At 36.0% G+C, this 24,499-nt stretch overlaps 1 protein-coding gene across 14 annotated transcripts in view; it reads left to right on the top strand.

Moving 5' to 3' along the window:
- Positions 1 to 24,499, top strand: part of NFIB (nuclear factor I B) — a 436,890-nt gene that overhangs the window by 410,710 nt on the left and 1,681 nt on the right. For 11 of the 14 annotated variants that reach the window (XM_078062335.1, XM_078062329.1, XM_078062337.1 and 8 more), the window contains 2 exons: positions 5,676 to 5,764; positions 19,489 to 24,499. The exon at positions 19,489 to 24,499 is cut by the window's right edge and continues 1,681 nt beyond it. In XM_078062335.1, the coding sequence (XP_077918461.1) occupies positions 5,676 to 5,764; positions 19,489 to 19,618 (219 nt within the window). In that variant the 3' untranslated portion in view covers positions 19,619 to 24,499. The remainder of the gene's footprint in view (positions 1 to 5,675; positions 5,765 to 19,488) is intronic. The other 3 variants (XM_078062339.1, XM_078062336.1, XM_078062334.1) reach the window with 1 other exon arrangement.

Here is a 24,499-nt window from a genome sequence, read left to right as displayed (position 1 = left end):
ATAATCTCCTGACTATATATAGCACTTATTAGATCTAATGAATACATGGCCTGATCAACTCAGGTCCTTGCATTACGTACACAATTGCATGGATTTTATTGGTGCTTGAGCTTCAGCATGTTACATCTCTTGCATGACTACTTAATGCTATTATTTCAATTTCAATTACTGGGCCACCTTATATCAAAATATTTTCAACACTTTCCTTGATATAGTTTTGAAACTCAAATTTGGAGGTACTTTTCATTACACTGGACATTTCTGTTACACCAGATGGCTTCCTAATAAGACATTGCCTCTGTAGGATTTTTTTTTTAATTAAGATATTAATTGAAATTTCTTTACAATGTTTGTCCTGGCAAATGGCAAAGCCAAAGCTAGGTATATTGAGACCACTGGAAAGGTAGTCTTTTATTAGAGGCAAGCAATTGAAAGGACACAAGTGGACTATCAACAAACTTTTCAATAAAGTCAGGAAGCAGGCTATCAACACTTGGGCTGTTCTTATTGTGTCTGTTATCATAATTGACAGCTTGACGTAAAACCCTATCACATGACTTCTGGGTAGGTATGTAAATGGATAAGAGGTCACTCTTCACATATGCTAGCCGGAGAGGAAACACATTTAAAGGAAGTTTCAGTCAAAATAACGGCTATGCAAATGTTTAGCTTTTTGGCTAGTTCTTAAGTTTTAAAAAAACCTTCCATGGTCTGTTTTATTATTCATTTATTTATTAACTTACTTTGAGTAGTTATCAAATGCTAATGGCCAGATAGACCATTCTAATTAATGTAAAAATAAAGTTATGTTTGCTGTAACCTTAAATTCAATCAACAAAATTACAAGGGAAAAATTTTCTTCTTCCCTGAAAATATTTACTTTAAAAGATCCAAGTTGAATCAGGTAAGTAGAGGAAATTCTGAAGGTTATAATTATAGCCATTTTAGTCTTAAATATTCTTGGGCTGCACATGAAGGACAGGGTAGGAAAAGAACAGTGATAGGCAAACTAGTGTCTTGGGTGAGAACCAGGGATTAGGAGTTTGCAAGTGTGGTTTTAATGTTGACACAAACAGGGCGTGTCTGACCTTGGACAAGTCCATAAACTTTGCTGTCCTGTATCCTTATCTTGGAAAGGAAAATGTAGAGGTTGAATTACACAATCTCCGAGTTCCCGTGAAACCTTAAATTTTACAAGTTAAAGTAGTCTCCATCTAAAAAAAACTTTCATTTTCTGATACTTATGATTCATGATCAGTTATGTTTACTTTGTTCATGGGCCATGCATACCCATTTAAAGTAATTCTACTGTACTAATTCAATTAAATATCAAGAAGCATGGGTTTCAGAAACTGACATTAGAATTTAAGGTACCAGGATGATCTTGAATATCTTTTTTTTTTTAATGTGTTATATGTCTTACATATAACAGTTTCATTCTGAACATTTTGCTTGTTCAGTAAGGCTACACCCTATTCATTCAGAGGCCATTTTATTTGATCCATGCTGAGTAATTAATAATAGCAATAAAATAAAATTCTACTAATCTAAGAGTTAGAGGAGAGTTTGGATATTGGAGTGTTAATCTTTTTAAGCATCCCCTCAAAAGCGCCTCTACCCCTCAAAAATCTGTTTCCTTGAGGCTATCTGGAGAAATGAAAAAAACCTAAGAGAACATAAAAACATACCTTTCAAGCTATTCCCTTGAGGGTCCCTGTAAACTTAAAAAAAAAAGTGAAAAGGTAAATTTGCCTGTGTTGATTATTCTGTTTACAGTTTAATGGTTTATTGGTTCAACTGAGAGCTGTTGTCATCATGAGGGACTGTTAGTTCATCGGCCTGTTTGCTGAGTCTAGCAAAATAGAACATTTTGCTTACCTTCTTTCCTTTGTTCCCAAAGCTAATTGCTAAGCATTTAACAAAAGCCCCTGTTAATAACAATGGAGGGCCCTCATTTGAATAAACAAAATCTTAACTCTGAAATCACAAGCAATATTGATTCTTTATGGCTGTCAGCTACCTACATGACTATGTGAGTGTAGTGTAGGAAAGGCTAATGATCCAAATCTTAGGTGTTTTCCCTTATGTAGATTTTTTTTTTCCTATGTAGATTTTTGAGGGAAACTGGTTGGACCCACCCTTGTAGGCAAGGAACAATGTTCTCATCCCAGAGACTTTATAGAACTCCATTCTAAGAACATATGCAGTGAAAACTTAACCTTCACTTCTTTCTTAGTTTGGACTATTTCCACCTTAACCCTTTACTCATAGCTTTTCTGGAGGAGAATCTTGCTTCTTTACCTCACCTTCCACTTGCTTTTGGAATTATATATAATTGTTTTAATATAAATTTTACTTTAATTTTCTAGATAGTCTAATTTCATATTGATAGATGCATATAAATTAAAGAATTAAAATTATTTATGTGAGTGTGCATTTCTATAAGGATATGCATATGCTCAGGTCTGTCAAAGACTCTATATTGTTACAAAAATAAGAATTGCTATCCATCTCCAAACTAACAGACAACTTTAATAAACTAAATTTCTAAATTAATCAGTACCTAGAGTTTTAAGTTTGATTACATTGGAGAAAGCAAGTAATTTCCTAATTTTTGAGGGAAAATACTTGGAAAAGCCATTACAGTGTTACTGAAGCTTAGGTACCACTTAAAGTTAAAGTTTTAAAATTTAATTTAAAAAGAATTGATAGCTAAAGTATGTGACGCTGCCTGTCTCACAGGACGGAAACTGAGAAATCATCATGCCAACTTCAAATCACATTATCACCTATTATTTTAAATTTATTTAGAGCATAATGTAAAAAGTTTTCGTTGTTGGGGATACTGACTTATATTAATACTAAGAACACTTAACATGCCCCAAAAGGAAGCTTTAATACACCTAGTATTAACCTTTTATCACCTAGAATCTATTCAAAATTTGCTGAGTCAGAACTATCTTTGTCAGTCTTCGTAATTGATCTTATTAGGAATAATGTCATGGAAATCTTTAGTGAAGAGGTGATTTCTATTTTAATTATTTGTTTCCCCTACCACACCATCACCTTTAAAATTCCACTTTACTAGGAGGTTTATTAATTCAAAGATGTTTTACACAAAAGAAGGTTAATTAATAAAGTAAGACCAAAAAACCTGAAGAGACTCTTGCTTAAGTGACTTGGCTTAAGTCACTTATAACAAATAAGCATGTATAAACCTGTCTTCTCAGAAATTTTTGGAAATGTTGATAAATGCTACCTCACAATCTAGGTAGCTAAGTAAGTATAATTTATATTTTTCATTTTCAGTAACGGAGAGGAAATTAACTCAATGCAGATTAATATCCTGCCAATTTCTTTGGCATCTAGATTATTGCTAATTACTACATTCAATGATCATTTTGTATGTATTTCATCATATTTTCTGTTTGAAAGAAAATATTCCTATTGAATTTATCTTAAGTATGGATGAAAGTGAATAGCTATAGTCAGGTTTAACCCCTTTGGGACTACTCTTAGGAAAGAAAAGCCCAAAAATACATTGATTTTAAATGTTACAAATGTGGCCAAAGGTAGCCCACCTGACATATTTTAGGATGGTAAACAAACAAATAAACGTAACATGAGCAATGTGAACAACAAAAAACTAAGCAGTTTACAAATGCTTCCTTTCAAGGAGACATAGGGTTCCCGTAATTGTTTGTGAGACAAGTCAGTTCATCAGCGAGTAATATTTAGGTTCACATGGTTTTGTGAAAGCATCTTTTTCCGAACACTTGTCCAATCTAAGCTGAGAGCCCCACAGAAACTAACCTGAATTTAGCAGAATTATCAGGAGCTGTGCCTGAAGAGACACCTCCATTCTTGAGAATATTTAATTGACCGAAAACTAGGATTTTCATTGACTAGAGCAGAATCAATAAGTGGCCCCTAAGGTCATCTTTACACAAGCTCGTTTTTTTTTTTTAACTGTTTTTAGATTATTTTCATAGTACTGCTTTTAAAAACCATATTTTGAAATAGATAGTTGGCTTACTGTTGCTGTAAAAAAACAAGTTCAGGTTGCCCCATCACATTGCATTACTGATTAGATGATCCATTTGGAGAACTTGACAAAAATCTCGCCATAAAGTTTGTGATCTGTTTGATTTTAAAACTAAGCGAGTATACATTTTCTCCATCATGCAAGTATGATGGTCCATTTTAAGAATATTTTTCATTCCAATTTAATTTTTTTACTGGTTTATAGCTTCTTTATGAATACATTCTGAGAAGAATCTATGTATCTATCAATCTATTTATCTGGCCATCTATCAATCTATCTATCAATCTGTCTATCTATCTGCCTACCTACCTACTTACCTATCTACCAACCTACCTTAAGGGAATTTTTTCAGTTCTTTATAAAACTACTTTCAACTAAAATATCAATATAATGAAAACACATGTTTTGGAAATTTTAAGGTGGTATTTTTGGAGACTCATAGATCTGTAGAAAAGTGTGCAAAATGATTATTCTAAAACTCCAGAATCACTGTTACTTAGAATGTGTAGAAACTCATTGGTCTAACAGGAAAGGTAAAGGTTCTTAATAGCCAATTTTTTTTTAGCCATAACATTATTAGAAAGGATTACAATAATCTATCATCAGTTTAAAGGCACTTTGGCTGCAATCATCATCTTGTAGAAATCCTCACTGAAAAGCAGCAAACAGGGTTCAGTGGATTGCTGTAAGTCAACTTTACAATGCGAGATGCAGTTCATTTACAGCATGGCTATCTAACAATTAAAAACCATGATCTTCTAGTGGGGTGTCCCTCCCCCCCCAGAGCGAGATAAGTTTAGTTTCTTAAGCATAAAAATAAGCAATATATCTTTTCAATAAATCTGCTAGCACTGTAGGGCAGCTGTGAGCCAAACAGAGCTGGATAGGGTTACTCGAACCCTCTTCCAAAGGGCAGAGCTGATGACTCCGAGATCTGGGAAGAATTTGTTTCAGCTTGTACTCCGAGCATTCCTCGCTCTATTCAGATGGGGTAAAGTATTTTAAATACCATTACTCGGAGTTTAAAAACGAAAATAGAAATTCTTATCAACTCTTCCTAAACGGTGCCTCTTTGGCTAAAACAAAATTAGGAAACATCTAAAACAGACTGCCTTGATGCTTCTAAACGTAAGCTAGGGGGGATGTAGAGATGGGGTCTTTACTCCTCTAAACTGCATGTCTCCTGTGTTTTGCAAACTGCATGCTTAAAGTTATTGATTATTTTACTCCGTGCAGATGATTTGGTATGTTGCATAAAAAAAGCTTTTTTTATGTTCTTCCTAAAATATATCTCTCTATTGAATATTAACGTTTGCTTTTATTTCAGCTCGATTTGTACTCTAATAATGGCTAATTGTGATGTTCTAAGCACTCGTTTCTCTTGTATGCTTTACTTAATAGAGAAGCATATTGCAGTAGGTTTTTCTAAAAAAAAAAAAAGAGTCTAGGAAGTTTTGCTTTGCAGAGTAAGGTTTTTCTTTTGCTTTTTCTTTTTTTTTTTTTCTTTAAGTTGCCTCTTGGGAAAGTAAGGTTAATGCCATGTACAATACTAGTTTGCATGTGTTCATTTAAATACTAAAAACTGTAGTACTGCTCGATCCATATCTGACTGCTAGGTTTCAATTGACAGCTGAGGATTTGTGACTGGACCATGAATCAAAACGGCAGGCATTTATACCCCAGTACCAGTGAGGATACATTGGGAATTACTTGGCAAAGGTAACATTTTAATTATTTCCAACCCTACACTTACACCTAAAAATTACCTGAGCTATAGTGTTTTGTTTTTAACTAGCTTTACAGAAAGTATATGTTAAAAATTTAGTTGTTTTGGCTTTACCATCCCTCCTTCCCTCCCCTCCTCCTTGCTTTCTGATGTAAATGCAACTTCAAATTAATTTGGGACTGTAGCATATGCTAAGTGATCATTGGAATTTCTAAGTGCTGTCAAATGTTTTCAACAGTTTATAAGTTGGGGGGGGCGGGGAGAAGATTTGACACTTAGATCTTAGGACCTGAAAAATGAAATCATAGTTCTAGGGAAGATTTTTCAGCCAATTGAGGTTGAATAAAGCATTGGTTTTTTCGCATTATAGACTCTTCTCACTTCAGCTCTTTCCTCTACTGCTAACTTTGAACCATTTTACTGTTCGCTTTTTCCCCTGTCAGAAGGGAAAAGCTAGAAGAAGATTTTCCAGTTAGTCAACTAAACTGTTACTAGCGGCACTCATTAATTCTGGAGTCAGAAGATTGTTGAAATCAATAGCTAAAGAAGGAATTTGGTTGAAATAAAGTTTTAACCTCTGTTTGTTGATTGAATCATTGAGAACTGAATTTATTTGGTTGGCTGAGAAAATTATTCTAAAACTTCATTTTCAAAACTAGTTTGATATTGTCTCATGTATTGGTTTTGGAAAGTTAGTTGTGCTAAGTCAGCTTCTTATGTATTATTTTAATAAAGAACAAATTGTGTCAAATTGACAAGTTAAATAATTAAAATTCATGGCATAATTGTATGTAATAAGAGATAACAATTTATAGAAAAGAGTGAGGTAATCCCATAAGGAGTTCACCAAAAGTAGAGCCAACATAATTTTCCAACCTTGCCATAATTGTAATGCCTGTGTTAAAAGTACATACTCTGATATCAGTTGTAAACGTGTTGCCCATCTCCATTTTACTTGATAGAAACTGTTGAAGAGTAGAGTTTAAAAGAATTCGATTAACAAAATGTCCAATTTTACTCAGGTGAAAATTATTTGGAGTCCATTTAAAAATTTCATGAGTTTTTATTAATACTCTTCCTAAAACGAATACGATAGGACTTTTCCTCTTTTTAAAGATCGGTATAGCATCCACTTTAAAATGTATACATTTTTACATATTTTAATTTTTTCCCCAAGAATTTTATATAATTCCTCCATTTGGAAAAAAATACAACATAGGCTTATAAAAAAGAAAATAAGCACAAGGAAAGCATCTTATTTAAATAGTCTTAATAAGATTATGAATTAAATCCAATGAAAATGTCTTATTTAAGTGGTCTTAATTATTTTTAAGTTAATTTAATTGGATTTGATAACACCATGTTTGGATTTATTTGATTAAATAACTTCCTGATAGTCCATGTTCTCTCTGTCAGTCAGCAAAAGGACTCTGTCTGCGTATAAACCTTACCATATTGATAAGAATTGCAAATCAGATGAAGTCTACTCATGTTTTTAAATGTGGCTACAGCTGTGTGAACTTCTAAATCTGTGGATTGTCGATTGACATTTACTTCTCTAAAGTAGGCTAGCACCTCTATAAAGAACATTAAAGCCAAATAAAGATATAAGTTATTGGTGATTTGAAATATGACTGCACCCAGTTCCTAGTCATTTTTTGAATCAAAAGTAGATATCCCCGAAAGCGAAAAGGTGAGTGGACAATGAATCACCACAGAACACATGGATCTGAGTGAATTAATATGATGACTAAACCTAGTTCTTAGGAGAGCATTGTTCATGTTACAAAATTTCCTCTTGTTGAAAAAATTGGTGTGGTAACCAGCTTCAGGTTAGAAGGAGTTGGAAAGAAACTCAGAACTCATTTTGTAAAGATTTTTTTTCTTCCCCCTCAAAGATAGTAACACTTTTTTGATTAATAGATAATGGGATATAGAGAATGGCTTTAATACTTCAAAAGGCTTTATAAAGGTAGCTTCTGGGTTTACTCCCTTTTTATCATGATTCAGAAGGCACGTCGTTGATAATGGTGGCCATCACATTCATGCATTCAACAGGTGTTTATTGAATCTCTGTGGCAGGCTGTCCCAAATGCTGGGTGACTGATACAAGTGCTCGCAGTTCTGAAAACCTAAGTATCCTGCAGTTTACAATAAATATGCTCAAACAAGACAGCAATTTTTTTTAATAGGACCCTAATAGTAGAGTCCATATCTGATAATACAGATAGGCCATGTCTGTGGCACAGCATATTCATAACATATTCATGGCTTATGGTTTGTGCTCTGTGCTTATTTATGAAGCTTCGTGTGCTTTTTTTTTTTTTTTTTCTAGAAAAGATACTGAAAAAGGAAATCATAAACTTCTGCGATACTACTACTATTAAGGCAGACAACAGACATCTAAAATCATCAGGGCACTGCTGCAGCTTTAAAATTATCTGATTAAATTGAAAATATCTGAGCAATGTAGAGCCCTTCAACCAGAGAATTAAATAATCTGCCTTTGTCATAATGGAATAATAAAGAAACCATCAGGCTATTTTTGTGGTGGTTGTTGCTTTTTGTTTTCAACAAAAGGCAATCCCTGGAGACTTCGTAGTAGAAAAGGGCAAAGCTAAGAAGGTGTTTGGGTTTTGCTCTGTGTTTTGGCTTTGCTTCGTTTTATTTTGTTTTGATTGTTGTTTGTTGCCATTTCTTTCTTAGTACAATCCCTTGTCCGTGGTGGCCTCCCTTTCTGCTTTAAGCCCATCCTCCTGTAGACGTGTTTCCAGGTCACAAGCAGCACCTTGGGCAGGACTGGAAACGGCAGTCCTGCGGAGCCCGGCCACTGTAATCAAAGCTGGAAGATTTCCTCCATCCCCCTCCCCCTCGGCCCCGCCCCCACTCCTGCGGAGAAACAGTCCCTTAGGAACCGCGGCAGACTCCATCGGAAAGTTTTCACAGACTTATTTAGGTTGCAACCCTGAAGGTGTTTTGTTGTTTTGACCTTAGAATTTTGTGAGCCCTGTGTGTGCGCGCGCGCGCGTGTGTGTGTATTTTGCTTGCACCTTGAAAACGTGAGTTTTTCTGTCCAACCCAAAGGTTACTGCAGTTAACCCAGAGTGAAATGCGTTGGGGAAGGGCTCATTTCTTGAGTCAGGAGGGGCTCAGCTCCGGGGAGGGTAATAGGTGATGAGTTGCTGACGCTGTTCTGTTGCGTCTGCGCTTTGTCCTCCGATGTGGACAAATTACACTGCGGCATATGTGAGTTATGTAGGTATAAACAAACATAGCAGTTAACTCCCTGACTGGCTTTCTTTTTTTGAAACTATAGCCTGAACATGGCTTGTACTATCAAGTATGAAAGAGCAATATAATTGAATGAAAAAGAAAGCCGAAGGACAATCCAAGAATAATATAAACATTAGTTATTTTAAAACATTGGAGGAGGTGCTTTATGCAAAAGAGCAACTGGATTTATTGTTTCATTCCCTCTTCTCTGCCTTCACCCTTTCAAGAGAAGCAAAGCCACAAGTGAGTGGCTGTATGTGTCTGATGGCTTATATAAACATAGAAGAAGCCTTCAGATGGCTAAAATAAACATGCGCGTGTTACTGAAGGATATGTTTACACAAACCATTTGCTCAGCCTCTGAAATAATGAATAAATGAAGATTCCACTGAAATAATTGGAAGGATTTTTGTGTCTCTGCTGATGCCATAATTGAATGGCACCAAAGAGACTTTTATCAGGTACTTTCCATGTTACATGTGTTAGCAGTTCCTTTCTCTGAGTTGAATACTTCATTCTGTAGTTACTTTACACGTGTTTTTGTAAGAAATTGTCGTTTATTACTGCAATTCTAAAAGAGTCGCTTGATTTCCCAGGAGAAATTTAGCAGCCAGTAAAGATTATTTGGATCTGGTTGGTCAGGAGAGGGAGGGCAAAAAGGAAGGAGTAAGAGCATTCATTCCATACATAGAACCCTATTTGCATAACACTGTCCTCAACCATTTACCATCTCCGTTGCTTTGTCCATAAACCGTTCTTTGTAAAATATACGTCCTCAATGGTAGAAGGATGAAGATTTAAACAAAAATAATCTTCGATATTGGGTTGCAAACCATGTTTGTATGCAAATACATATATGATGTATACACACGCGTGTGCGGATGCGCGTGCATAAATGTGGGTATACACATGTATGTGCATGTGTCTACACACATACCTAGACATAGGGCACATATATGGTAAGGACAGTATGTTTCCTGTCCTTAGGTAGTATCAAGAGTTAACTCTTCTTTCAACGTTACACTTAGAGCATCCCTACAAATTCACTAGGTTAGCATTTCCTGCTTTCAGTTTGTTATCTTGACAACAGCTGGGTTGTTCCTGGAGTTCCTGGGGGGAGCTTTATTCTCAGAGTGCTGAATTTCCTTTTCAGCTGTCAGCTCAAAAGTGTGTTCAAAATGTTCAACTTCTTACTCACCATTCTGGGCCCCTAGCACCACTCTGGGACTATGATAGAAATGCTGATAAGGTAGATGAATGGAAGCATCTTTGGTTTGAGGAGGAGGAGAATTGCAGAAGCCAAAAATGCACATGTCCGTTGTTTGGTAGTGGGGTTACTGACTAGTGTTGTTCTTTGCATCTGAGTATTCTTTCTAAAAGAACTGCTCCATTCCCATCAAAAAATCATTTGCACCTGTTCTGAAATAAAAAATGGCACCGTTCTCGAAAACAGTCTTGATATAGTGTTCACACACACACGCACAGTATCAGTGATCTGGCTGTTGAAAAATACATTGGGACTTGCTGCAGTTTTGCCTAACTTTCTCCATTTATAAAGAAAGATTTGCACAACACAACATTTCCTTTTTATCTAGGAAACTCTTCAGAACACTTCCTAAGAAATTAATTGTATTCCAGCCAGACTTGCATGCTGCCATCCCACAGGAAATGGGTCAGCAATCCATTAAGATGCCATTAGATAATCTAATTTGGAACTTAATCTCTAAATTAACCATGCTCCATACTTGAAGCATACTTGAGAGAAAGAAAAAAGTTTACGTTTGAATCGATAGGGGAGCTGAAGCGTGAAGAAGGCTGTTTGTTTTTTCTGTAGCTGTGGTCACGTCTCAAGCCGTCTGGTAACCAGGAGAAACCAGACATGATGTAATTCCAGATTGAACTTGAACTTCAGGGACTTAGGATAGGGGAACAATGGACCATAGGAATCAATAATGTCCATTTTCCACATGATTATGTTTGGAGCTTTAAGTTAACCTTTATGGGAGAAGCAGCAGGATCTGCAGTGTGACCAAAATGAGATGATCCAGAGACAAGATGTTAGAGGAAAGAAAACAACTTTTTCCGTGATATTTTCTGAGCAGCACTGCAGATTCCAGCAGGATTAGAAAAGTTCCCGCTCTGCAGTAAACCGGTGGCCTGTTCAGAGCACTCTTTGTTCGCTTAGGTAGGACAAACTTAATCTTATGTTTCCTGTCAGATGATTTTTGGCTGCGCTACGGGAGAGGGAGGAGCATGGTTCAGAAAATTCCCAAACGTAAACCTTGCTGATTAACCCTTTGCAATGAAAGACGCACATTAAACACCTACTTTATTTGAAGATGTTTTACGTAAAGCGCCATATTTACATATGTATTACGTCCGCGAGGAGTCCGCGCCCTCAGCAGCCAACGCCCCTTTTATTAAGTGACCTTTTTGATTTTCCTGTTTGCAGGGCTGTGAGTAGGTAGGTCGTGAATTTTTAGCCATGTTTACTTAGATAACAGAGCATAGGAATGAGTAAATGTACTCATAAACATGAGAAAAAAGAAAAGGCAGGAAAGCCTGTTTGAGTTCAAGAAATGGCAGAACACGAATTTTGAATACTCGCCAACTGTTGAAAGTTACAATTATTCTCTCCTTTGTTAATTCTCGTTTTACGTGAAGGGGAAGGTCTTTTGGGGTTTTTTGTGTTTTTTTTTTCCTTTTGCACATGTGATTCTTTCTGCACCTATATTAGCAGGCATGCTTTAAAACTGTGTTCAGTTCCCTAATCACGTGATTTTATGACTCGGAATTCGGATACAAATAAGTTCTGTTATTTAGAGGTGAAATTGTACAATTTTGTACATTACAAATGAACGCTGATTTTTGCTTTTAATGAAAATCACTTGGGAAAGAATCGCTTTTTGCTTTTGTATAAAACTTACATTTCTTTTTAACTTAGTATGCCTTGGGTGATTTTCTCTAGTGAAAGGCACTATTTGGGAGCACTATTTTTGTGGAGAATTTTGTCTGCTGTTGAAGACTCACATATGCTAATAAGGGGAGCAGTAGTACTTGTAACAATAGCATTGAAAGGAACCCAGGGATAGAGAGGAATACAGACTAGAGAAAGGATGGAAACCCACATGTAGGGTTCTCGGCTGTAGTGCAGTCTGTGGGAGGAGATCAGATAATTACTGTGAGCCTGATGATGCTATATTTTTTAATTGGCTGAAACCTCCCACAGCTACATAAGTCGTTACATATGTATGCATGTGTGTACTGTAATTTATTTACAATTAGCCATCTTTGTAGTAATTCTCTATCTTTCATTTTCAGTTCTAAAACATGAAAAATAGCAAACATAATTTTTTTAAAAAAATCTCCTTAACTTGGCCTATTTAGGGGAATTGTATTTTTCTTATGTCTAAAGTAAACATTTTAAGGAAATACGTTCTTACTACTTTGAAGTATATAGGTTGCCTTGTTGAAGTGTCTTCTAGAATTTTGTAAGAGCTTTTTACTTAAAGAATACGGTAACTATAATGAGCACATTTTATCTTTAGCTGCAGTGGTCCAAACATAAGGGCTCTTCTTGCCCTGTGCTCTTCACTAGATAACATATTCACTGGCAGAAGTCATTATTTTACTTAGGAAATGCTAATACTCATGCATGGTAAAGTTAACATTCAATCCAGCATGCTCCAATAACGGAAACACATCTGAAACAATTGAATATAAATTAATGAGCTTTGATGGCCTACCGTTTTGATATGTTATTTCCAAAATCGTTGGTCCCCAAGGAGTAGCAATAAAGAAGGCTATTTACCTACTTAGTTAAGAAACAAATACGTTTCTTTTTCATTACTATGAAGTGCTATTGCTTGCAGTTAGAATAATTCCACAAGCCACCTGCAGTTTATGATATTTGGTGTTTCCCAGAGAGTCCACAAGAGTACTTTGCAGTTCAGGTAAGAGCTGGCCAGGGAGCTTTCTGATACAGATTATTACAAATAGTAATAATCTCTAGAAATCATCTTGCATGCAAATAAGATCATTCAGATAGCAATAATGATCCTTAAAAGGGGGGGGGGGGGAATAAATCGAAGAAATCCAAGACCGGTGTAAAGCACTTTGTATATTTCACTTCTAGTGGGGCCTCATCTGCAGTGGGACTCAGTGAGCAGGTTACTGACATACAGCCACAGCTGTACGCACACAATCAAAGGCAAATACTGTATTCAGCTGAAAAGAATCTGGAATCGGATAAATAAGATACAGTTATTTGTGTTGAGATTTGGACTCAAGAGTTATACTTCTCTGGGAGTCTCAGTGTGTCTGCATGATTTGGACCTTAATTCATAGCATCTCTTCTATAATTTAGGGATAATAGAAATTCTTGTCCAGTGATAAAAGTAAAGTGTGTTTCACAAAAGAGGAAGATGAGGTAAAGCCTAGTGGGTAAAAATGTAGATCCTAGAACCAGACTGCTAGAGTTCACATCCTGGCTTCTATGATGTCATAGCAACATGACTTGGGCAAAGCACTTAACTTCCTACTCCAGTTCCCTCATCTGTAAGATCAGAATGAAACTGGTGCTTTTCTCATAGATTCACTATGAGGATGGAAAATTCATAAAACAGTACCTGGCAAATAATGCACACCATCCTAGCAACAAGTATATTTATTACATCCCATTTTTTGTTCTAATACATTAATGAATTCTTAAATATATTCTTATTATATAATAACATACAATAATTTTCACAACTTTTTTTTTTTTTTTAAGTAAGCTCTATGCTCCACATAGGGCTTGAACTCATGACCCCAAGATCAAGATTCCCATACTCTACCCACCGAGCCAGCTAGGTGCCCCCAACATAAAATAATTCTTAAATGTATAGGTGCTTAAATATCACCCATATATTCCTTCAACTGAGCCAGCATATTTTCCCAAGACACCGTCTATAGCATTTGCATTATGTCAAAATAAGCAGCCAGTCCAAATGCATACATACACAATCCAGGACAGCATGGCTTAATACTTAATTAACCTGCCCTTGATTGGTTTTTCCAGGTAGATTTTGGCTATTAATAGGGGAAATTGCTTATTGTGCATTTTGGGACAGATACTAATACCTGTGTGTTAATTATTGTAGCAATAAAATTAGGAGTATTTAGCTAAGGAAGTAAAAAACTTTTCTTGGGGATATTTAAAACAGGTGCAAAAGAATGAAAGGTAAATCCTTCTTCTCAGTTAAGGTCTTTATTTTATTTATTTTCCATGCTTTCTGGGCCATCGCTTATTTTTATTGCTGTCTATAAGTAATGTAGCTCCTAGTAGAGTTGAGGTATTCCTGAATATATAAAATTCTTTGTGCTTCATTCCTATAATATTTTTGTTAAGCTTCTTGAAAGAGTACTTACTACCTTTGAGGTAAATATGGTAGTCTTATGATTCAATCAGTATGTGAAATTTGAATGGGCAATATTATTACTCCCCTAAAAAGTATTAGTGAGCTGGATACTTTCACATTTTATAAAATGCTTGACAAATGGGTGACCCAACCCATTATCAGATAAACGCAGACTAGTAATAAATGAATTTTGCCGTTCTTCAAATAGCTCTTATTTCAAGACATAGTTGGAGTGAAGTCTTTGACTTTGTTTCGTTTCTTACTCAACTTATTACTCCATATATGTTTATTTGGCACTCTGTGGTTCTTGGGTGGTTACTGAGGTAAAAGCCAAGGGCCCAATCCTTCTGGCCTAGAAGACACAGTCTTGCAAAAAGAAAGCACAACCATCAAATGTTGACTTGTCCAGAGCAATTTTCTCTTTCACTGAATGACACAGAGTCTATTTACTACTTGTAGGTGCAGACACCAACTACTTTATACAGTTTATCCAAGGATATGAAATATATCCTTCCTTTAAAAGGAAGAAGTGGGTATCTTTTTACCCCGTAATCCTCACCATAAGGTCACTCTAATACAACTTCAACTAGATTTGTTTTCAGAGGATATATATTGAATTTCAGAGTTGCTTAATCACCCAGATCAACCACGTATTTTGTGCACAAGTCTCCCGCACCATTATTTAGGTTATGATCCAGCTGTGTGGGGCATGGGAAATCCACTGTCTCCTGAAGCAAATATTGCCTTCAAGAACTCTGTTCAAAAGTTCTTTCTAATCTAGGTGGACGTCTGACCTCCCAGGGAAGCAGTATAATATAGTATGATATAGTATAATATAGTTAAATGGCCATGGGAATCAGAGCTGATTCATATCTGAGGTCTAGGTGGGTAACTTGGGGCAAGTTTAAACCTCAATTTTCTCATCTGTGCAGTGGGGATAATGGCAATTTCAAGAGTTCATTGAGAAAATCAAGGGAAAGAGTAAATGTGAAACACCCAGAATGGTATCTTGCTCGTAGTAGGGCCTCAGGTTTTCTTCTGGAATTTTCTCCCTTTATGCTAATTCTTTCCACCTGAACTATACAGAACAAGTCTATATTTCTTTCCAACTCAACTGTTGTATCTTCCCTGTCTCCCTTCAGCTATTCCTCAAATGACATGATTTGGTGGGTTTCTTCATCAAAGAAATGTCATAGAGTTTGTTTCTCTTGAAGAGTGATGCCTAGAAGCAACACAATGCTTCAGAAATAGTCTGATTAGGATAAAATGGGCCGTCTCCTCCCATTAATGCATCTTAAGGTCAGAATAATTTGTTTCTTTGCTTCTTCCCTTTTTGGGGCAGCCACATCATGCATTTGGTGAGAATAATGTGAAAATAGTATCCATGATATCAGATATTTTATTTTTTAGAATTTTGATGTAACTTGTATCTGTTCTGTGTATAAGGAAATATCTCATTATATACATAGAGTAGAAGTTGTTAGGGTGAATTCTTCTTTGTGTTAAGGTATAGTCAAAATCTCTTTTTTGCTTTTTTCGTGCCTGGTTTTTTAAAGTACTTTATATTCTTTTCCTTTTTTAATGGTATAACCTATATATATTTTCTAAAGATGTGCTTTCAACTTTTAGTCATGCTTATCTTCTGTTTGCCTAAAGAAAATGTGATTTGGCAATGGAGAATGGAATGAAAGCAAAGTCTGTGCATGTTTGAAGATCTATTGCTGAAGTAGCTTAACTTGACCTTGAATATTTTGAGATCTTTCAGTTATGTTCGCACATCTCTTAATACATAGAGGCACAGATTATTGGATTGGACAAAGGATAATTCTCACTCCATTATGAATTAAGACTCTTAAACACTTCACATATAACTAGTTTTGTATGTGGAGATAAATATGAATATGTGTGTTTATTTTACCCATACTGGTGATCAGCAGCATTGATTTATATAGAGGGAGTTATATATGTAAAAAGCACAGTTACCTGAAAAACTATGCAGTTTGAGACATTCTCTTTTTGAGGTGAAATGATATAGGTTATTTTGTTTGATTAAACTCTTTTTTATATTGTTATCATAATCTTTGAATTTGTTTTACCAGATTCTTTTCAATGACTACCAAAAAGCTCTAAGAAATGTCTGTGCCTTATAGTTCTGAACCTAACCTATAAATTGGCAATAAGAGACTTGTAAAACTCATATATGAGGTCTGCATAGTGTTAATGTTTGAGATTTATTTCCCCCCAAAGGTTCATAAACAGTATTGACAAATATATTGCACACTGCAATTTTGACATGGTCATAATGTAGGATGGGAGGTTTGAAAAGTTTAAGTAAACATCTAAATTGAATTTGTTAGATGTTCTGCAGCAAGAGTCCTGTTAGTTGCTAGCATCAATTTGTTTTTATTGAGCATTTTCCAAAGAATAATACATGTCTCTTTTTAGAACCACATAAGAAAGCTATTGCAAAATAAACCCCAAATTCTTGTCTTTTCTGCCATCAGTTAGAGAGACTTCTCCATTCAAAGACTCACATCTATTTTCAATCATTAAAATATACTTTATTTTCCTAAAGAATGCAATCTCTAAATGACTTTCCAGAGCCCATTGAATTTGGGACTCGCTTTTGCAAAGTGATTTGCTGGTTGTTGACACTGTCTTTTACTGTCAGGGATCATCAATTTGAGCTAGTCTTTCTGTTTTTCATACATGCTTCCCATTTTGGGTTAAAAATAATGGATACCTGTTTTTGTAATTTATTTTATTAGCTAAGAAGTAATTAGCATTAGCTATAGCCAGACTCTACAGGGAATTGACAAGACGGTCATTTTCTTTATGGAGCTTACCTTTCAGTCGCTAAGATAATCACAGCTACAGGTGACTATGCTATGAAGTAATAACTACTCTCACAGTACTGCGTCACAGAGCGCCGTGAACGTGCGGGCGAGGGGAAAATAGCTTTCATGATGGATCGTGTAACATTTTCTCCCAATCGATCATGCAAAGCACAGAAACAGAGATGTGTGTGGGAAGAGAGAAATATGTGAAAATAATTAAGTCTCTTGGAAAAGGTTTCAGTAACAACTATTCTAATTCTTGAGAATTATGACTTTTAAACAGGTAACGAGGACATACCTTTTTATTTTGAATTATTCCTCGTTCGAACTCTTATTCAATTATTCCTCCATCTTTAATTTTTGTTAATACCAAACGTCTATAATTTTAAGCCAATTTTCTTTTTATGGGGGGCCAAATCACATGGTATTTGTGGACATACGTGATGATTATGAACCCCATTTTTTAAAAATACAGAGTTCTGTGGGATTGGGAACACTTAAGTGATTTGTTTGTGTATCCAAAAATTTATTGAACATCCATCCTGTGCTGGTATTATATTAAATGGAGAGCAAAAAAAGAGATGGACTTTGCTATCGTGGAGCTCAGAGTCTAATCATAAAATCCCTCCAGCATGAAATTTTTCCGTTGAATTATCAACTCAGAAATATGCACTTAGACATGTACTAATAAGACACATTTTGTGTGGAGATATCACCAGAGTAAAAGAAGTTATATACATAGGTATATATATATGTGTGTATATATATACATATATTAGTGTGTATATATATATATACACATATATATATATGTGTGTATATATATATATATATATACACACATATATATATATCTCAGGTTCTTCTTTTAATCCAGGCTTTTTGTTTGTTTGTTTACAAAGTTGTTCTTCAAGTTAATATCCCATAAAGGTTTTTTGTACCTTTGGTCTTCATGTATGAAAAAATGAGATTGTCTAGGTTGATATCTACAATAATAGTATCCATCTCACCTCATGGTTTCAAAAGTAAAGGATACTACATTAAATTTAAAACATTGAAATGATGTCTCCAAGTCAGGCCATGACAAAACAGGCTATGGAATTACCAGTTTGATGTTTTCTTGGTTCGTGATGATTTATGCAGCTATTAATTAGCTGCCATTCGTTCTGAGTGGAGTGTTGAAACAGACAATGGTCTGATTAGGTATCCTGTCAAAATGTATGGTGTGCAGGGTTGTTTTGTGATCTGCAGATCTCAGGTTATTTTCCTCCAGATGATAACTTGTTTAATGAGAGATTACAATGAGTAATGGTAGCAATGAGAGAGCTGTTCCTCAAGTTTTTTTAAACAGCCCCAGATGCCACAGAGGTGAAAGGAGAGTTGGTTGGAGGGGGACAAAAACCTGGCCCTCTTGCTCCCTCCAGCGCCCCTCCCTCCCACCCACCCCTCCCAGCTCTCCAGACACAGAACAGCTGATGGCGGGGACAGGGAGTGTCCAGGCCTCTGGTGCCAGCATTTCAAATGACATATTATGTACTGGCCTTCTTTAAAAATGTATTTTTCTCTTATTGTGAGGAAAAAGGAAATCTTTCATGACAGCTTTCAGTTGTATTCAGTCAATAAGCAGGTGAAACACTGAAACCCATCTTATCACTGAATTGCTTATGAATTGAAAGTAAAGCAGGATCAGAGTATAACTGGCAAACCATTGTGGATTTGCTGCTTTCTTTTTCCTTTTCTTTCTTTCTTTCTTTCTTTCTTTCTTTCTTTCTTTCTTTCTTTCTTTCTTTCTTTCTTTCTTTTTCTTTCTTTCTTTCTTTCTTTCTTTCTTTCTTTCTTTCTTTCTTTCTTTCTTTCTTTTTCTTTCTTTTCTTTCTTCCTTCCTTCCTTCCTTTCTTCCTTCATCAAAGTAGATCAGATATTTTAGGAATACGCCCAATCAGAGTTCAACAGTTGTGTGTAAGCCCAACTTGAATTTCTCCTGCCTCACCATTAGCCTTACCTTCCATGAAAGAAATAGACCATGTAGTGTATGTACCTATAATATTTATAATTAGCACAGTAATCTCATATGAAACTGTAATATGGAAAAAAGTTGTAGTAGTAATTTGATGCCTGTGGAATTTATATTTCTAATATCGTTGTAGATGTTAACGTTGTGTTTCTTCTTTTTCTCTTCCCTCCCTCCTGCTCCTCTCCTGTCAACAGTCCTGGTACCTGGGCTAGCTTGGTTCCTTTCCAAGTATCAAATAGGACACCCATCCTACCGGCAAATGTCCAAAATTACGGTTTGAACATAATCGGAGAACCTTTCCTTCAAGCAGAAACGAGCAACTGAAGGAAAATGAAATACAACAGTAGTTTAAGAAATTTAAAAAAAAAAAAAAAAGGAAAAGAGGAAGACTGGACAAAACAAAACAAAACAAACAAAAGGGAGAAAGGAAAGCAACTGAAGAAAGAAGATATATAGACCAGCAATTGCAGCACTTACAATCACTAATTCCCTTAAGGTTGAAACTGTAATGACATAAAAAAGGGTCGATGATATTTCGCTGATGGTAGATCGCAGCCCCTGCAACGTACGTAGCCTTTGTTACATGAAGTCCGCTGGGAAATAGATGTTCTGTCTCTATGACAATATATTTTAACTGACTTTCTAGATGCCTTAATATTTGCATGATAAGCTAGTTTTATTGGTTTAGTATTCTTGTTGTTTACGCATGGAATCACTATTCCTGGTTATCTCACCAACGAAGGCTAGGAGGCGGCATCAGATGTGCTGGGTGACCGAGCCATGAGCCAGCCATTTTCTAAGCACTCTGATTTCTAAAAGTTAAAAAAATATATATATAAAATCTCTGTAGCCTTTAGTTATCAGTACAGATTTATTAAATTTTGGCCCTTAACCCAGCCTTTTCCAGTGTGTAACCCAGTTTGAAACCTTAAAAAAAAAAAAAAAGAAAAAAGAAAAGAAAAAAAAAGAAAAAAAAGAAAAAAGGAAAAAAAAAACAGTTTGAACACAAAGGCTCTATGGAAGAAATGCCTCTATGTAGGTGAAGTGTTATCTCTGCATGCAACAGTAAAAATTAATATAATATTTTCCCCACAAAAGAAACACTTAACAGAGGCAAGTGCAATTTATAAATTTATATCTAAAGGGGAATCATGATTATAAGTCCTTCAGCCCTTGGACTCTAAATTGAGGGGATTAAAAAGAATTTAAAATAATTTTGAACGAATTTATTTTCCCCTCAGTTTTTGAGGGCATTAAAAAGGCATTAAATCAAGACAAATCATGTGCTTGAGAAAAAAAAAATTAATGAAAACACAGCACTTATGTTGGTTTAGCTGCAGCCTCCTTGGAGGTAGGATTTATTTATTTAAAATTACTGGTTGCATCAAGAACCCATAGGGTGTACGTACAAAAGGTTCTATAAAATCTGCATTACAGAGACAAAGAGGCAGGCAAATCCATGTCACAAGGGTAAAGCTTACAGTTTACAAACTGGGAACGCCAGGGTGTAGGATATAAAAACGCACTCTTGAGAAAACAGATGTAATGAGGGTGCTGAAAACTTGCATGGTGCTTTCAGACATTAGCCTTGTTCAACAAATTTCTTGTATTGACAGATCTGTAGTGTGCATGGGCAGACACATTTTGCCTCTATGTCTCTTAAAATTTTAATTAAAAATACTCTTTCCAGTAATCCTAATTTGCACGAAGATATAATGTCCACATTACGTGCCTTGCCTTGAAATCTAAAAACAAAAAAAAACAAAAAAAAAAACAAAAAAGTGACATCACTACACTTGTTTTGCTGCATTTATTATCATTTTAAATCTTTACCATTTTTATGACAAAATATTTTGTACTCCAGACGAAGAAAAATGTGTGACATCATGGATTTTTTAGACAGTTATACCTTTATCTCACATTTATAAAGCATATCATGGCTGTGTATAGTTGCCGCTTAAAAATTGTAATCGACCAGCAATATTTTCAGTATTTTGGTGTTTTTTCTATTAACCTTTCATGTTTTTCATCTTCCAATTAATATTTGGGGGGGAGGGGTTTCAAATTTATACGAATTATGCAATACCAAGTTTTGCCTATGTAGGTAGTGCTTTTAGCTGTATTGGTTATTATAGGTAAGTACACAGATTTAAAAAAAAAATAATGTATGCTTTTTTTTGTTTGTTTGTTTTAATTGACCAAAGTGGGTACTGCTATTTTTGCAGTGTGATGAGGTCCTTTGTGTACTGAGAGATGGACAGGGGATTTTTTTTAATATACATATATATATATTCTGGGGTGGGTGGGAGGATTTTTAACACTTTACAGTGTAGCTGTGAAGCAGGGCACCCTGAGACGGGCCTGGGCTGCAAATCGACTGTTCTGTCTACTGTGACAAACTTCAACTTACACAGGTTCCCCCTTCTCTAACTTCCCACCTGGGGTGCAAGCTGAACTCCTTTCTGGTTTTTGTAACAACAGAAATCGTAAGAACAAGTGAACACAAAAAATTCTCCTGGAGGCAGACTTGGCTTAAAACAAACTGTCATATCTTTTTTTGTTTTGTTTTGTTTTGTTTTGTTTTGTTTTGTTGGTTTTGTTTCTTGGTTTTTTTTGGTGGTGGTGGTGGTGGTGGTGGTAGTTTTTCTGGAAAGTTCCGGATCCACAGTGGAGAGTGAGCCTGTCTCATATTTGGCAAAAATATTGGTGGAAGAATCCACATAGCGGAGGTTTCACGCTTTGGGGGTTTAACACATGAATCTGTTTTCTCCTAAAAAACCCATCATCCAGCGGAGGGAGTGCTCCCACATTCTTTCTCCACCACTTCTCTTCCCCCATTTCTTCCTTTCGTTGATGGTAGTGGATGATTTACCTGTGACTCACTACTTCAAATGGATGGCAGTGCACTTGGGGTTTTTTTTTTTCTTTTTTTTTTTTTAATACATCCAGAGGATTGCTATATTAAATGTATTTGGACTTCTAGATTAAAATCAAAGTTCAGTTTTTAAGGAACAAAAAATTTAGTAAATCTTGTTACGTTTTCATTTTACCTGCCCTTTTAAACGGAGAACCAGAGCAGAAGGGAAATGTAGAATTTTCAGAAATTAATGTTCCTGTGGACGAATTAAGCCCATTAGATGCTGATGGGATTTTTTTAAGGGATGGTGCCTCAAATACATATTTGATTTAGTTTCCCCTGAGGGCTAGTGGGTGAAGGGAGGCTGGTTTTATTTTGCTCTTACACCCCTCCCCCAGCCCCCCATCCCCATTGAGGCAATTCATTACTAGAAGGAAAATCTTTCAGAATTAGTGACACATGGAGGGCTGTCTTGAGGAGCCCCCTGACCCCCTTCCCCCAGGCCACGGCCTAATAAAATAAACTGTCCATTGTTCTCACAGCATATGATTTAATAATGAATACTTTAGAACAATGCTTATGGGTCTAGAATTGTATTTGATTAGCCCATTCAGTCTGATAGCCCCCATGCCGAATAGCACAGCAGGATCCTAGCCACGCAAGTTGGAAAGTAAGTCCAATCATTTCTGTGATACTTGCCCTGATACGAAACAGCTCATCTCAGCCAAGCTCTTCATGTATCTTTGACCTAGTAGGTGAACAAATCGAACCTCACAGGACTCGCAGTATTTTTTAAGGGCAGACTCACTCTCTGTCTTTTTTTTTTCTTTTTTTTTTTTTTGCCAGAGAATGAGCAGTTCTAGCTAAGTCAGTTACACACTGTGGGTATTCCTGCCTGCCTCTTGAATACAAAGGCCTAGTTCAAGTGTTGCTTTTTGGTTTTTTTTTTAATCCATTTTTTTTTTCTCCTTTCCTTTTGTGAGAAAACTATTAAAGATACTACTATCTGTAGAAAATCTCAAATCCCATTTTTCAGCCTCCTCCTCTTTTACCAGGAAGTATATCTTCTGACTAAGGGCCCCACTCTTGCAGATCTTGCACGCCCCTCCCTTCCCCAGAACTGCAGAGCTTCAGGATGGCGAAGGTCACCCAAGGGCATCAGGAGGTCACCTGCCCCCCTGTGTGTTCGGCGGCGGCGCTGTTTAGCCGTCCCTTTGCGTGGCTTTGCGGCCACCACTCACAGTGCCTCTGAAGTTTCCTCTGGAGTGACATGAGCGTTGGAGGCTTGTCTAAGGGAAAAAAAATAAAATGAATAAATAAATAAAAGGCAGTGAAGGAGACTGTACATAAAGACATGGCAAGAATCTTAATTATAGCAATATAGTTATGGGGTAATGTTCGGGTGGGCAGCTCCATTAAAAAAAAAATATGTGAATGAATCTGTGAAGCTGCAAAGTAGCAAGAAGAGCGAAAGATCTTCTTAACGAACCGCCTACCTTGTAGACAGTAATTTGTACACTGTATAGTTTTGTTAAGAATTTTTTTTTAAATTAAAATTCCCATGTTTGTAAAGCTAACTTTTTAACAATTATAATGGAACTATATGTTGTTTCCATTTTTAAAGTAAACAAGAATATTCCTTGTCTAGAGACTGGACTTGAGTTAAAACTCTCCAGCCTCTTAAGTTATGTATTAAAAAAAAAAAATCTGTCCATGTTAGGAGTTATTTCACAGATGCCTGTGCTTGAAAAGCATAGGCTACTAATCCTTTAAAAAAGTGTAAATGGAGAAAAGTTATATTTTATGAAGGTTATTTTGTTGTATTTAGTATTGGGAAAGTTGGTTTTCAGAGCATTTCAGAATGTCCGAAGCACCGCTGTCTTTTTATTAGTATATACGGCCTTTAGCAAAAGTTTTTGTGATTGTTACGTGATGGTATTTAAGGTTAAGTTTCACAGAGCATTCGGGATAGGCAGAAAACGAAATCAGTGCTATGTCTCACATAACGTGTCCTCAGGGAGCAGAGTATTGGATTTGGGACTGGTAGCTTCATAAGGACTCAACAAAAGAGATTGCACAGGGACATCTTCAGTGGTGGGACACTAGGACATGTGCTGTCCCTAGATTCAAAATCTAGGTACCGTGTGAAACGATGAAGGCTGCAGAAAGTTATCCCATATTCAGTGTACAGTATTCATTTTTAATGAAACAACTCTACAATATTGCTGGCAGATAGGCCCCGAGCATGACATTCAATATAGTTTACATGTTCCTGTCAAGGTCTTTTGTTAACATTAACCAGCTGCATGCTTCCTGGACTTTAAAAAATTGGGTTTCGATAGAAAACT

This window comes from Halichoerus grypus, chromosome 14 (assembly GCF_964656455.1).
Source record: "Halichoerus grypus chromosome 14, mHalGry1.hap1.1, whole genome shotgun sequence".
NCBI classification, from domain to species: Eukaryota; Metazoa; Chordata; class Mammalia; order Carnivora; family Phocidae; genus Halichoerus; species Halichoerus grypus.
Note: the sequence above shows the minus strand (reverse complement) of the source record. Positions and strands in the feature narration are given on the sequence as shown.